This window comes from Ovis aries, chromosome 1, assembly GCF_016772045.2.
Source record: "Ovis aries strain OAR_USU_Benz2616 breed Rambouillet chromosome 1, ARS-UI_Ramb_v3.0, whole genome shotgun sequence".
NCBI classification, from domain to species: domain Eukaryota; kingdom Metazoa; phylum Chordata; class Mammalia; order Artiodactyla; family Bovidae; genus Ovis; species Ovis aries.
In genome coordinates, this window is record NC_056054.1 from 36,313,530 (window position 1) to 36,329,495 (window position 15,966).

Consider the following 15,966-nt stretch of genomic DNA (forward strand, 5'->3'; position numbering starts at 1 on the left):
TATTTTGTAATCTTGATTATTAGCTGTAGTAAATGCTAGGTTGCATTATCAGAGACCTCAGAACCAGAAGTTTAAATATGATCTAGGCTGCAGGAGCAACTTTGTTCCCTGAGATCACTTAGGGACCAAGGTCCTTCCATCTCGCTGCTCTCTTGTCTCCGGGGGTGCAGTCCTGGTCTTTGTCAGTGAAGTTTGGTCTCTAACATGGCCTCATGGAAGCCCTTAGAGAGGCCAAAAATTTACAACAAATTTCTTTTAAGCAAGTAACATGGAACTTGCACTCAGCTACCCTGCTTCCATCCTATTGAGAAGAACTTAATCACGCGTTAAGCCTATCGGAAATGGAGGCTGGAAAATATAGACTCTAATTGTTCATCTATGTATCCAAAAGTAGAAAACAGATTTAGGGGGGTACGGTAGACTGCCACAACTTGCTTATTTGGAAGCCTCTTCAAATCCTAGATTTAAATTTGCTTCTAGTATTTATCCTTTATATTGCCATGTTAGGTATTACCCTTATATTGCCATGTGAGATGGCTGGATGGCATCACTGGCTCAATGGATGTGAGTCTGAGTGAACTGCAGGGGACGGTGATGGACAGGGAGGCCTGGCATGCTGCGATTCATGGGGTGGCAAAGAGTTGGACATGACTGAGCGACTGAACTGAACTGAACTGAACTGAACTGAGACCTCTAAATGCTAGTGTTCATTACTTACCCTAAAAAGTTCTTTGGATGATCTAGGATTTACCCAAGCAAATCAAGAAAATGTGACGTATACCTTTGTGTTCAACATTCAATTTAGTACCGAAATTTATAGTTATTATTAGAAAAATACAGTGATTATATTTCTATTATGTTTCTATTCTGTAAGACTCTGATGTTCTAGTCTCCATATCAATGCCCTGCAAGAGGATTAGGTTTTTATTTGGGTCAACAAAGCAAAATTCCTGGAAGAGCCTACTATTTTCAAGGCATAAAGCCAGCCTATATGGAAACATGAGGCTCTCAAATGGGTTGACAACTCAAAACCACCCTATTTAATGTACAGCTATTTTTCAATGGGGCTGAAGTTACTAGAACACAAATTCAGGGAGTGGAAAGAGCTAATAGAGAGTAAACAGTCAATCTATGTGAGCTACTGTTATGGTTGCTGTTATTATTTTTAAATTATTTAATATTATAGGTTTAAGGATATAGAAGGCAATGGCACCCCAGTCCGGTACTCTTGCCTGGCAAATCCCATGGACGGAGGAGCCTGGTGGGCTGCAGTCCATGGGGTCGCTAGGAGTCAGACACAACTGAGTGACTTCACTTTCACTTTTCATGCACTGGAGAAGGAAATGGCAACCCACTCCAGTATTCTTGCCTGGAGAATCCCAGGGACGGGGGAGCCTGGTGGGCTGCCGTCTGTGGGGTCGCATAGAGTCGGACACGACTGAAATGACTTAGCAGCAGCAGCAGCAGCAAGGATATAGAAGTAGCAATTTGCGGGGTGGGGGAGGTAAGAAGAGCTTCTTTCACTAACAGATCTTAAACGTCTTGTAGATATTTGGACATTGTCCCTATTGATTAAAGTCCCTGAAATGAATGTGAATGATGTGTCTCTCCTTTGCTTCCACACCCCTCTCCTGCCCTCTACTCTTCCCTCCTTTGTTCTCTTGCTCATTCATTTCTGCTGTGCTACAGTTCAAGACTTCATCTTCTCTTGCCTTCTTCTAACTGGTCTCTTTACCTCCACTGCTACCATGATCTTTCTAACTTGCATATCTTATCTTGCCTATCTTTTGGTTAAATACCTTTGAGGTCTCTGCAGTCCCTCAAGCAAAACTCATAAGGCTCTCCACCATCATGCCTCAGTCTGCTTTACCAATTACATCTCTAGTTACCATAACACAAGCTAACACTAGCTAGTGCAATGAGCCACAATTGAACCCCACCCCGTTCTCTGGCCCACTGCATATGGTGCTGATATCACCGTGCTTTCCTAGACAGGAGTACTCTGCCCCTCAATTGTTCACCTGACAAATGCGTGCTTTTAGCCCAACACTAATGTCACTTTTTTTTTTTCTTTTTATCTGTACACCCAAGCAAGATCAGTCATCTGTATTCCTACTGCCCTTTATGTATATCTAAGTTAGAGATAGCACTTACTATATTGTTATTTACCTTTATGTCTTGTCTCTGCCATTGGACTGAAAGCTTCTTGGAGGCAGGGATAATATCTTATTCTCTCTTTCCTTAGCTCTTAGCACATTCAGTGTACCTAGAATATGGGTGGGTGTGGGTGTGTGTGTGTGTGTGTGTGTGCGCGCACAGTGCATGCTCATCACTCAGTCATGTTTGACTCTTTGCAACCCTATGAACTGTGGCCCATCAGGCTCCTCTGTCCATGGGATTTCCCAGGCAAAAATACTGGAGTAGGTTTCCATTTCCTCCTCCAGGAAATCTTCCTGTCCCAGGGATCGAACTTGTGTCTCCTGCATCTCCTGCATTGGCAGGCAGACTCTTACCACTGAGCCACCTGGAAAGCTCACCTAGAACATTATAAATATTAAACAGCAATAGTATTATTATAGCTACCTTTATTGACCACACATATTGTACTCGGTAATTTACATATGGTATTTGAATATGTACCATGTTTCAAAGGAGGGATCTTAAGCTTACCGAGGTTAAATAATTTGCCTGGAGTCACATAGTAGGCACTTACCTGCCGGCTCAGTGGTAAAGAATCCACTTGCATTGCAGGAGACTGCCTGCAACTCAGGAGATGCAGGTTCAATCCCTGGGTCAGGAAGATCCCCTAGAAGAGAAAATGGCAACCCACTTCAGTATTCTTGCCTGAGAAATCCCATGGACAGAGGAGCTTGGTGGGCTGCAGTTCATGGGGTCACAGAGTCAGAGATGACTTAGCAACTGAACCACCATCACCACCATACATAGTAGGACCAACATTAACACCTAAGTTGGATTCCAAAGCCCATACTGTATTGTTGTTGACTAGATGAAGATATAAAATGTTACTTGGGAACTGGTGCTAGCTAACCTACCACATTAGACCAAGTTAATGAAGTACAGACATTATACACAAAACTCACTGTTACCACCTACTGACAAGGCCTGGTTTGCTTAGCATTAGTAATTACTTAGGCCACAGCATCTGCAGAGTAATGCAATACAAATTGATACCTCTTATGCATTTCAAAGGCTCTTAGCTAAGACCTCCATTCTCACAATAAGTCCATGTCCTATTTTATAGGTGTTATGTAACCGTCTCAGGATTACATAGCCTAGTACCAGCCAAACTAAGCCTAGAAATTTTTTGATTACTTAAAAAATTATTTTTTCTTTTTACTTAAGCCACTATATCTCATCAAGTGTGTTTCTAAGGTGAAAGTGGTATGCCAAGTGGAAATGCTCAGTGGATTAAATGCCACAGACTTTCCAGAGCTAGACAATATTTGAATCTATCAGAGTCAGACCAGAACAGCAAATCTTGTGTAATACCAAGGGCAGCCACAGTACTTTACCTTCCAGCAATGCTTCATTAGTTAGCTAGTTGTAAAGTGTTTAAGTCTAAAGCCAAAAATGTGGTTCAAAATAAAATAAGTTTCTCTAACCTCTAATTTAACTGTGCAAGGTCCTGTTATTAATTAATTAGGTAACTTCACCAAGGACAGTTAAGAAAATCAGACAACTGCCAGGTTGCTTCCTATTCCTCTTGACCTCTTATTGGATAAATTTTATCAAGTGAGCTAAGCACACATTTTCCTGTAACTGTTATTCAGTAAAAATGTATTAAGCTACTTAACTGATGCAAAGCAAACACATTTAAAAAACAAAACAAAATAATAGGCCAGTTGTGAAGCTTTCCACTTAAAGGGACACCCTACCCCATACACACACCACCACTGAACCAATGGCTTATTTGTTGCTTGAAACAAACACAGAAAAGATTGACACCGAAATAACCTGATTACATGAGTCTGGTTTAATGATATAAGATGAATCAGTGAGATGGAGGACTTAATAATTCAATAACTTTTAACGCCTCTCCCCTTTATATGTGGAATATCTTTCAGCTCTTTTCGGGGGATGGGAGGTGGAGGGGTGTATTAAACTTTGTGGAACCCAGGCTTTTTTTTTTTTTTTAAGGATATTGACAAATTAGACCCTTGCAATTAAGTTAGAATTCACTGGATCTCTTGCTTTAAAGGAACAGTTTATTCTTGAGGGAGCCCACCTAACAATTTTATGTTCAGCCATCTGCAGGGCAGAGCCAATGCCTTTTTCTTTCTGAATCTGGAGTAGAAGCTTTATTTCATTGCGAGTTCTCTGTGACATTTGCACTCTCTTGATTTAATGAACCAAAGAGGATCTTTAGCTCTTGGTCTACACCAGTGCAAATAAAGGTTAAATCTCTCACTAACCATCCTGAACTAGCCTAATAACTCACGAGAGACTGCAGAAAAAGAAACCGAGAAAGCAGGTGTGCAGACTTGATTAAAACGTGCGAAACCCGCACAACCGCAGGCAAAGGTACTATATCGTCACATCTCCCTAGTACCGGCTGCGAGGTCCTCAAGCGGGGGAACTCCTACTGCGCCAAAAACACCATCCAGAGAGCCGGGCCTAGTAACACAGGAGCTTTCTTCCGAACGGTGTCCCGACCGGAGCTTGCGCTGAATGCTGGGGCTCCTATTGGCCACACGCCGTGGGGGAGGAGGAGACTGGAGGGTAGAGAGACAGGAGGAGGGGAGAAGGGGGCAAGGCCTTTTCCCTGCCCCCTCCTGGCCCCCACCGCCGCCTCTTGCGTGGTTACTATGCAAATTGCAGCGATTGCGGAAATAAACAAGGGGGTAGGGAGAAGAGAGAGGGACTGCGAATCGATTGCAACTTCTGCAAAGTCTCGTACAATCCAAAGCACACAAGGCAAAACCAGAGAGAATCTGAGAACCAGCCAGCCGGGGTTGGATCGCTTTCAAAAGAGGAGAGAGAGACTGTGAGAGAGGCAGAGAGCGCGCATTGCAATTGCAAAAGCCTCCTGATTTGGAGTTAAAAAAAAAAAATTCTCCAAGAAGCCTGCAATTGGCCAACAGCTTAAAAAAAATCTCTTCCGGGTTTTCAACGGTTCCAAGTTTATTTAGATGTCTTTTTTAATGCAAAAAAAGGGGGACAACTAATGAAGCAATTCGTCTGAACATTTTAAAGTTTCTCAGTTTCTCACGTACTCTTTTTACATTGCAATGGTACGTGGTTCAGCTTTAAACTTTCTATTTTGCGTTTATACGGTACGCGTTTTATAAACAATAATGGTAGAATGATTTTGTTTAATAGCTAAGACTTTAAAATTTCTCTAGCTTGCATATGCATTGGAGTGATTGCTGGGTAAATGTCTATTGTGATGGTTTTGTTTTAAAGATGTAGCTTTGTGGATGGCTTTTTTTCTTATGTACATCAAGGACGGGGTTTCCTTTTTTTTTTTTCCTCCCTGAGATTTGAAAAAATTGCTGAGCTTGACAGATTTTTTTTTTTCCTCCTAGCGCTTGCTCGGTTCCAGAAAGGGGGGGGGGGGCGAAAAATCCTGTACGTGCTCTGTTCTGTAAAAAGACGTCTGGCCTCAGCAGTCAACCTAACCCGAAAAGAAATGTCTGGACCGGGAGAATAATTGACGATTCGATCCTCTAATCAATGGGACCAAAGGGGAGACTGACAAAAGCTTTACCCAATCATATCCAAGCTTGGGTGTACAATGGTTCGCAGTAGCCAGAAGGGGCGGGACAGAGAAGATCTGAAGTTCTCTGCGGCTCTGAAGGGGATGGTGTGGTTCAAGCTGTCAAAGCTACAAGCTCTTCCGGATTTAGCAAGCACAATAGGAAAGAGTTTTTGAATTTTAGAAGAAAAAAAGAACCTAATTAACGTGGGGTTGTTTGTTTTGTTTTGCATGAATAGTAAGCCTTCATTGCCTTTTACAAAAAGTTAAAAAAATTCTGTTAGAGAAATCTTTAACTTTGCATGAATGATTATTTGTAAATTCAGGAAAGTTGTTAACGGTTGTGGAAGATGAAGTTCAACTTTTAAAAATGTGTGGCTGATAAACTATGGGATTGTAGTGAGCTTTGGAAAGTAATGTATTGCATACTTAGCAGTGCAAAACGTCTTTCTCTGTTTATCTTAGAAGCTTTGGCTTTTCAGGTACTTTGAAGGAATAGGCAAGCCTCTCTTCTGGAACTCTAAACAACAGGTTTAAAGGAGAGACTATTTCACAGGTGGACTGACAGCTGTTTTATACATTTGAAAGGAAGAAGGGGAGAGTGTTTTTCTTGACTTTTCTTGAATTCTGTTTAATATATGGTCAGTAGCGAATAGGATATTGAGACTGGCCAACTGCACAATTCTTTTTGTTACCACAATAACCCGTGTGGAGGGTGTGTGTGGAAGATTGCTGACTTGCTAACTCTCGGCTGGAGTCTGGCCTCTTGAACAAGTCTTTGACACCAATCCTGTGGAAACGAACAGCAGCAGCTTGTCTTGGAGACAGTAACTGGCAGCCTCTGAAATATGTCCATCTTTTCCTTCCCTTTGAGCAGTGTAGACACCTAATTCTGTTGGGAAGTGAATGGAAAATAATAGAGGCTCTTTCCCATCTTTGGCTTAAATTCCCATCCAGCTATTTCCCAAGGCTTTAGGCCTTCTAATCATATCTGGCCTGGAAATCTGATGTAAGAATCTGCTTAGATGCTCAGCTAAGCAACATGATTCAATTTAGGAATATATGCATATAAGAAAAATCTGCACACAAGTGACTGCAGGTCAAAAAACTAGAGAAGGAAAACCTTGGGAAATGCAAGTAATAAAGTTAGTCTTGGTAAGAACTATAGTAAATGGCATTGTCACTTGTGAACCCCAATTTTATCTTCACTGCTTTGTACATTAAAATCTAAATCATATTAACAAGATCTTCCTATTAAGTAACCTCTGAAATGAGAGGTATTTGAGATGTACGTATAAGTGAATCCTTATTGACGTAATTTATATATCTAAGAGGATTTCACTAAAACTGGCAAGGTAACATTTCTGCAAATAAAACACAGCAAATGCAAGGCTGGGCTCTGTGCCAGGAAGAATATGGATAGCAGAGAGCATGACAGGAGCCTCCTTTGCACAGAGACAATCCCATTTCAAGGCAGTCTCCTAGCACTTGCAAAATAAATGATAGGAGTGGTTATTTCCAATAAGGGGTTTATTCTTCCTAACAATGGGTCATTTATATGATTGCAGTAAACTCGTTTTTGTACGTCACCTGTGTTTCCTATACTGTTCTCTCCACTATCCTTTCTTTCTTCTCTTCACCCTTCATCCCTGTTCTCTTTCAAGGGTCTCAGTATCTTTTCGAACTTTGGACAAGGATTTACTTTTGTAACTTGGGACCAGGGGAGAGAGTTGGAAATGTTTTTTACCCCCAGACTGCCCTCTGAGGAACATCTGTTTCTTTGTGTGTGTGTGTTTAAATTTATGCCTGTTGGAGAGAAAGTTACCAGAAGCCTCTCTGTAACTGTAACTCTTCTACTGTATTTTTCTCAGTCCGGTTTCCAAAGGCTGTAGTTGGAGCTGTGCTTTGTAGAGTTTCCCCCGCCTCTCCACCCCACCCCCCTCCCGCGGGGGAGGGAGCGGGAGCTGGCGGAGATAGGAGAGAAAGCAGGAGCGGATGTGAAGGGCTTTGGTGCTGAACTTGGATCCAGCCCTTGCCTAGAGGGCGCAAACAATCGTCCCATATCCAAAAGTCTTACGAAGGGCGCCAAAAGTTACTTAAGATAATATTGCTAACCGCAGAAAGCTGGAAATCGCGGGCACATCCACTGCTGCAACAAAAGAAGTTTTTAAAGTAGAAATATCAGCATTAAATTACTTTTCCTCATTAAAAAAAAAAACAACAGGGCGACGTGCCAGTGCTTTAAAAAAAAATCCTTTTCCTTTTTCTTGAGATTCAATTAAAAGTCAGAATCTTTGCTGTTTGGGGAAGTGGCAGATGTGAAGTCTATCTTTTAATACACCAAAAGAAAGATTTTAATCTTCTCTGGAAGAGAGCTTCCCAAGAGTACACACTCGGAACAATAACTTCTCACTGTGCCTCAGTTACATGTTGGAACTGTCAGCCAGAAACTTCTATCGAGGAAACTTGGAGCGCGTTGAAGTTATAGATCCCAGCAAGAGTTCTCGTGGCCAGGAATGTTGTCTCTGTAACTCGGCTTGCCTTTTAGGACGTTTTTCTCCTTCTGAAATCTAAGAGGAAGCAAGGAAAAAAAGTAGTTGTGTCGTTTGGGAATCGGGGCTCTTTCATTAAAGTTTTAAGTCATTATTTCCCCTCACCCCTTAATAAATAACCTGAGAGATTTCCAAGGATATTTAGAAGCGAGGGCGTGTGAAAATGGTCTCCTGAGAAGCCAGGGATTATTTTGGCTGTTAAGTAACTGGAGAACAAGCATAAAATCACGTTAGAAAGATGCAGAATATTTGAGGACTTCATAGTCTTTTCTCCAGGAGCATATTTCTTGCCCCTTACTTAAAAAAAAAAGAATATTTGAGGACTTCATAGTTTTTCTCCAGGAGCATATTTCTTGCCCCTTACTTAAAAAAAAAAAGAGTGGGGTGGGAGAAGGGTCTGGGTGAGAGTGGCCTTAACATGTCATCTCATCCACACATGCAGAGTGGGCATTCCTACAGGAATTTCGTCTTTTCAGAGGCTCTCTAGATGGGCAACCTCCACCAAGGTGCACATTCCCCTGTCTGTGTGCTAGAGCCTTTCATCGTCATATAGCCGTCTTCCCTTTTGGAATTTTGAGGATTAGAAAATGCAGAAGGCTGCAAACTAGAGTGAGGGAGATGAGAAGGGATGGAATGGGGGTTTGGAGGAAGGAGGTATACTTTTTTTTCCCCCTTTCCCAGCAGTGAGGAGAACCTAGAGAGAAAATATGAGGTTAAAAAAAAAAAAACTGGAAAAGCAGGCTTATTGGCAACTTGCCAAACCCTAAAAACCACCCCCCTTTTCTGCCAAAACAATACTTTAGCAAACCTAAAATAATTGCAGGAAGCTCTTTTCCATTTTAAGAACTATTACCTGGGGGAGGAAAAAAGAGGGGATTCTTAAAAGGCACCCTTCCAGAGGTGTCCCGGGAACAGGGGAGGTAATGACAGGCCTGTGTCCAGTTCTGGGCACGCGTTTGTGGACGAGAATATCTCCCTTCCCTAAGGGGACATCCCTTTCACGTTTTTTTTCCCTCCTAAAAAGAAAAAGATGTCACAGCTAAACCACTGTTGTTTCTGAACGTGATAGAACTTTTTCTATGGCGTCTGTGCTCAAACCCACTAGTTTCACAGTCCTGGGAGGGAGAATGCTCGTTAATCTCCGCCTCCCTTTCTCCAGACAACCCCCCCACCCCAGCCCCCAAATCCGGTGAATCTTCCTTGTGAAAATTTCCCCCACCACCCCCGCTTCTGGAGGCCGTAGGACTGAAGCTGCACAAAGTTTGCAGGGTTTTGTGCATAATTACCTCTGCCGACGATCTATTCCCACAAAAAGCTTCGTCGGAGAGATTACAATGCTTTGAGCCGTACCGCATTTCAGAAGGGAAAAAAAGTTACCTAGGAGGTCTGATTCTTTTAAATTTGCATACATGCAAATCTGCACGCCCGCCGCCCCCCGCCCCCGCCACCCCGCTCGGCTTTCTCCGCGGTTCTCTCCGTGCCCACGCAGTGAATCGAGGGGTGCAGGGCAACCTGGCAAAGTTGCCCAAGTCCTCCACCGAGGTCCGCGAAGGTCTGCGGCGGGGGTTGGGGGATGGGGACGAGGAAAAGTAGTTTTGTTTGCTTAAGCACATCCTGTGGCAGCCTATAGCTGCCCGGGAGTACAGACTGTAACTGCTCCTCACTGCGTTACCCAGTAATGCGCTGAGCGGGGACGGGGGGGGTGAGGCGGGGGGGCCGAGCGAGCGAGCGAGCCAGGGAGCGAGAGAGGGAGCGAGCGAGGAGCGAGCGCGAGCGGCCGCGGAGGCTCGGGACCCGGCTGGCCGCGCGGCGCCGCAGCCGCCCCCTCCCCCACCTCATCCCCCCCGCCCCGCCGCCACCGGCGGCGGCGCGAGCGGGCGGCGGCCGTGCGGTGCGGTGCAGAGCGGAGGCAGGCGCGCGGGCAGCTCGCGGGCACCCGGCCGGCGGGCGCGGGAGCGGGAAAGGGTGCGCTATGCCTTTAACGCCCGCGTACAGTAGACATGTATAGTGGAGTGTAGGGAAACTCTAGGCGGGGTTAAAGTTCAGCTCATGGAGCGGCAATAGCGCTGGCTGGCTGCAGTTGAGCCGAGTTGGAAATGTGAACGCAAGAAGCAGGCTTGATTTTTTTTTCTCCCCCCTTCTCTCTCTCTCCTCCTCTCTCCCTCTTTCTCCTTTCTCACCCGCACTCACGCACACCTCCAAACCGCACACACCAGACGCACACGCACACCCCACCGCCCGGCAGTGATGTATTCTCCGCTCTGTCTCACCCAGGTAAGCAGCTGTTTGGATGCGGAAGGGGGGGTCGGGATGGCGGGGGCAGACCTGGGGCCAGGCCGGGGGTGCCGGGGACCCCGCGCTAGCAGGGCCCGGGGCATGTGTCCCGGGGTGTGCCCATATCTGCGCGTGTTTCTGTGTGTGTGTGTGTATGTGTGCGCGCGTGTGCTCGTGGTGGGGGGGGGCGGAGAAATACAGCTTTAAGAAAGTAACTTTGTTTCCATGCGGGTGCATTCCTCTTGCACGGCCATTTGTGTGGGCACATGGCTAATGGCGCCCTCTTATTAATGCGTTAATTAATATCGGGGCGATTGACTGCGGAACGGTGGTGTTTTCGGACGCCCCGCACGTGTTTCGGCGGGGTTGCAGCCCATGTCACGCTGAAATCTGGACTCAGCGTTTCTGCAGGCGCAAGGCCGGTTTCTGTAGTTCCGCGGCGCCCGGGGAGGGGGCCGCCGACGGAGCCCCCCTCACGCCCCGCACGCTCGGGGCCGCTGCACCCCCGGCTGCGGGAGAACTCAGGTCCCCGCGCCCGCGGCCCCCTCGCGGAGCCCGCGCCGCCGCAGCCGCCCCAAACTCTTACTTTTGTTTATTCTTTGTCAGCCTTTGGGGTCCGGCCGCGGGAGGGACGCGGGCCAGCGCCCCGGGCCCCGGCCGGGACAGCGCCCCTCGGACCCGGGCAGGCGGCGGCGAGCCGGCCCCGGGGCTCCGCGGAGCTGGACTGCGGGGCTGCGGGGCCGCGCGTCCCCCCGCGTCGGCCGGGTGGAGCCTGCGTCCTCGCCGCCTGTCGCCCGCTGGCTTTCCCGAGCGAAAGTTTCCGTACCGGGACGAGCCCACGCAGCGCAGGGCGGCGAGCAGCCGAGGCCGCGGGCCGCGGGCTGGGGCGCGTCGGGCGGAGTTGGGCTCCCAGCCGCGAGCCCGAGCGGCGGCCCGGCCGGACGCGTCTCCCCCCGCCGCCGCCGCCGCCGCCGCCGCCGCCGCCGCCGCAACGCGACTCGGGCAGCTCCGCGCTCAGGACTGGGGCAACTTTTCCCCTCCGACCTAACTCGGAGCGTGGGTCTCTCTCACCCCAGCGCTTCTCCTTTCCATGTCCTCCCTTTCCATCCCGCCCCTGTCTGCACAACCCCCAAGCAAAATATTGCTACTTCAAGGCTCCAAATCTGGTCCCTTTTGAATGTATTATTTATTTATTTAGACCAAAAAGCATGAAGTCAAAGTGATTTTTCGCAATTTTTTTTTTTTTTTTAGAAGAAAACTGTGAGCCTTCATACTGTTTTGGTACAGTGCGATCTGACCATTAATCATGTACATGAAGTTTGTATGCTTCATGTAAAATGTTTACTCACCACTCCCTACAAAAACCTGCTACCACTTCTTGCTTTCATTTAGCAGGAGATAACGGTTTATCCGGAATACTTTCTGGAAGACTAAAAAGTATCCATAGTTTCTTCTCTCTTCTCTCGATTCTGGATTTATTTCCCACATGACATCCCTTCTTATTGCAATATCTAACAGTCATCTACCGGCTATTTGATCTCAGAAGACTCTTAAATATATCTTTTATGTTGAAATGGTCGGTTTGGGATTTAGGCCTAGCATTAATAATGGATAGCAGTTGCTTTCAGTTATTGTAAAAGTTTTTTATTTTTCCCTAACAAACTTCCAAAGTTACTATTTTAGTAACTTGTGGAAGTATGGAATGAAACTTTTCCAACCACTTTTGGCAAGGTTCACAATTGCATATGGATAAGATGCAAAGTGTAAGATAATTTGAATGAGTTATGACTACAGTGAAAATGCTGAGATTCAAAGGCTGAAGTTCTAGCTGGCAAAAGTTTGCAACACATAGAACCAGTAGATAATACCAGTGATGTTGCTGTAGTGAGGAAGGACCTTAGCAGACACTTTATCGACTTCTCCGGTGAGCTCTCAATAGATAAATTTATATTTTGGCATGATGCATATATGAGGATACCAGTGTACGCATGTAGGCCCAGGGCATAGTCAGGTATTTAACAAAGTTAAAGGATTCGCACAGCTCATAAGCCATTATCACATTAAGAAAGTTTTTTTTTTTTTTAAACCTATTTGGCCCTGTGATGGATACATTCAGTAGGCCTTCTTCTGGAAACACCACTAAGATAAATGCTTATTTAGTGTAACAGTTTGTAAAGAAAATGTACACTAAATAGTGAATGAGAGTCATGTATTTTATGAGTTCTTCTTTTAAAAAATTGATTCACAATGTATTTAACTTTCCAGAATATTTATAAAGCTTTAGAGCCAGTTTTAAAAACAAAAAAGTAGTTTATTGGTCATTAAAGAAAGTCCAGTAAAGCATAGTGATAAAAAGACTCTAAATGAAAGAATAGACTCCATATACGTGAATGCAATTTTTAAAAACTTTATTAGGAAAATGCCAAACATCATATTTTAGTCCAAGTGGGCACATTTTAACCAAATCATGTACCTGGTCATAGAATGATAACAGTAGAAATTTATAGGTGAACCTTTCAAAGAAGTAGTTCCAGAAATATCAGCATTCCGTGGTTCTGAAACTTGGCTTACTTGCAAACAGATGAACATTGAAGATGCTGATTCAAAGTCCTGTTGCTTTTGAAACAGGTTTTCAGGTTTGTTTTTATTGCTGGCCCGTAACTTTCTCACCGAGTACATACATAAAATATTCTTTTTGTTTTCTCTTGACTATTTTGAAATATTCCACAGCTTATGGCGATATGTGCAATAACATGATTTATAAGGGCATACTGTTTTTTTCTTTAAAAACTCATTTATGCTATTCCTGGACATTTCCTACAAGTGAATGATAGCCTTTAGTTTTGATATTCTGGAATATTTCTAATTGTGTGTTGAGAAAAATAACTAGCACTTTCATTGTGCATGTGACTGAGTCATAAAAAATACAAAATATTGTGCGCTTTTATTGGCACATTCTTAAAACCTTTGGGGAGTAAAAACCTGTAAATACTTTTGATGCAAAATTGGGACTTAGATTATTCTTAATGATTAGTTGACATAGTTGACCTCATTTAAGGATTTTTTGATGAGATATGTGGGCATTTGGTTGGCAGGTAAACAAAATCCTTTTGAACACGAATGAACGCAGTTTGCAGTTCTCTGAGAAGCATATTGGGTTATCTTTGAACACTTAAATGTCACATTAGAAGATTTATTTTAAATGTTTGTTATTATTAAAGTGCTTTAATAAGACTAGGTTTGGACATAAATATGAATGTTTGGAGCTAAGTTATTCTTTGCATTTTAAAATGGGGCTGAGACTTTAAAATGAAATCCTCCTTTTGGTGAAAGCTCACTTTGTAGTTAAGGTAGACTCCGGGCTTTCTTTGCATAATTCCAGAGAGCCTTGGTCCCCCGAATGTCCTGTGTATATAAAAAAGTCAGTCAATGTGAAGGACTGTTTCAAACCCTAAATTTATGTATTTTAGAGCATTTCAAGGATGAGCTCGGAATTTAGTAATGTTTAAATGCTTTGCGGTTTGGTGTATACCTTGCTAGATAAACTGTGGCTTGAAAAATGCTCCCCCCACCCCATTTCTCTCTTTCAAAGTGTAGTAGTAGAAAAGATACCCAAACATCAGAATTTTTAAAGTGCAAATGGTATATAGGAAAGAATAATGTAATTCTTGTATTTTTCTCTGTTTTCTCTCCACTGAATGTACATGCGTTATAAAGGCTGGCTTCTTTGCTTTTGGATTATTTTATTGAAAAAGAGCAGTTTTCAAACCTAAACTTGAAATACAAAGCCTGAAATTTGTTGAGAGAGGAAAAAATTAAATGCCAATTATTGAAATGATTTATTGTATATTATATTAATATAAACTTACCTAAAAAGCAGTCATATATAGTTTTTAAATGATTGACTGTAATTTATATTTTAACATGCTTGATTGTTAAAATATTTCACCAATTTTAAACACTCAATTTATATTTTAACATTTAAGAATTAATAATTGGTTTGATAGTATTAATATTTTGGACATTATAGTTACTTGTGCCTCCAAAGTATATATTTAGATGGATATTACAAACCTAAAGAATGCATTTTATATTTGTCTGTCCTCCACCCTTTGAAAAAGTCATCAAATACCTCTTTGGCTTCCTTATCCTCATTTATTTGAAAGTAAATAATTTATCTTTTGGTGGGGGTTGTGCAGTGGGGAGAAGTTATGTAAGATTAGTGTGGGTTGGTTAATCAAAAGTTAGATGTACTCAGAAAGCTTTGTGGAGGTTACTGTTTAATTTTCCTTTAATTTTATATTTCTATTTCCTAAGAAAATGTCAAATAAAAGAATCAAGTATTTTCAATGAAAGAGTAAGAAAATTTTAAATGTTTTAGATTCAATTTTATTTTCAAATTACTTGAACTTTAAGAGGCAAGCATGAGGGTTTTCCTGTAGTCTCATAAGCATTGAATATACCAGGTTCTCTGTTTCCCTGTGAGAACAAAAAACCTGAAATACTATTTTCAAAATTTAAATAAGTACTCTGTTTTTTAGGGATGGTTATTACTGAAGGTATTTCACAATCACATCAGTAAACTAAATGTATTTAGTTGCAACCGTGTTGTCACAGTGACATTCTGTTTACTATCTGGCTTGAACGCTTTTTTTCCCCCCCCTTTTTCCCTTTTTGTTTCATTTCCATAATATCAGCAGTTATGTCTTGGACATAGATCTTTTTATTTCTAGTCCGACAAATATAAAATCCATTTCTTCTTTTATATATGGACCTGCCAAATTTTTCTAAGTTTTTGAGTAAAAAAAAATTGTGTGTAACTGTAATACTTAAAAAGGAATTAAAATGTTACAAAAATGACTAAGAAACAGATCAGAGTCTACATGCACTACTTTTAGAGGGAAAGTCTTTGTTTCCATTGAGCGTGGAGATGATTTTTGCTCCTAGACTTCCATAAACACTGACTGGCATCTAAATGTTTAGGATTTGCCAATCTGGCTGCGGAGCCCTGGCTGTACTACAAGTAGTGAGGTCAAGGCTGGAGCAAAATTAGATATGCCTTCCTTGAAATAGGGTTAAGATTATATGTTGTTATAAGCATTTCGATAAACTTCACTGGCTGTCTAAAGGCTTTGGGACGTAGGCCCGACAATAGAACTGGTACAGTTCTGTAACATAACAAACCATTTTTTACTTTTTAACAGTTTTTTTCTTTGAGATTGTGAGACACGATACTGATAGTATTTTTTTTCCCCCCTCTTGGACTTCCCATAGCAATCCCACGTATGATTTTGGTAATGCTTGAATCAAATTTCAAGTGAAATAAGGATTATATATACATATTTTAAAGGTGAGCATCTAAAGAAATGTTGTTTCCTTTTGTTTTCATTTTAGTTATATTTTTGTCTTGATTCATTTTGCCAG

The 15,966-nt window shown here is 42.9% G+C and overlaps 1 protein-coding gene and 1 long non-coding RNA gene across 19 annotated transcripts in view; one reads left to right on the forward strand and one right to left on the reverse strand.

Moving 5' to 3' along the window:
- Nucleotides 1-11,220, reverse strand: part of LOC105612174 (uncharacterized) — a 32,533-nt gene extending 21,313 nt beyond the window's left edge. For 2 of the 3 annotated variants that reach the window (XR_009599378.1, XR_001433730.4), the window contains exons 1-3: nucleotides 11,129-11,220; nucleotides 4,571-8,286; nucleotides 2,714-2,806 (exon numbers count right to left, since the gene is read on the reverse strand). This is a non-coding gene — a long non-coding RNA (uncharacterized LOC105612174). Of the gene's footprint in view, nucleotides 1-2,713; nucleotides 2,807-4,570; nucleotides 8,287-9,554; nucleotides 9,693-11,128 lie in introns of those variants that run through there. The other variant, XR_009599379.1, reaches the window with a different exon arrangement.
- The window catches only part of NFIA (nuclear factor I A), a 402,938-nt gene continuing 391,869 nt past the window's right edge, over nucleotides 4,898-15,966 (forward strand). For 12 of the 16 annotated variants that reach the window (XR_009599377.1, XM_004002026.5, XM_004002027.5 and 9 more), the window contains exon 1: nucleotides 10,300-10,542. Coding sequence is in view for 15 of the 16 variants with exons in the window: in XM_004002026.5 (XP_004002075.1) it covers nucleotides 10,516-10,542 (27 nt within the window). In the remaining variant the exon portion in view is untranslated. Of the gene's footprint in view, nucleotides 5,253-10,299; nucleotides 10,543-15,966 lie in introns of those variants that run through there. The other 4 variants (XM_012160811.5, XM_060410138.1, XM_060410133.1 and 1 more) reach the window with 1 other exon arrangement.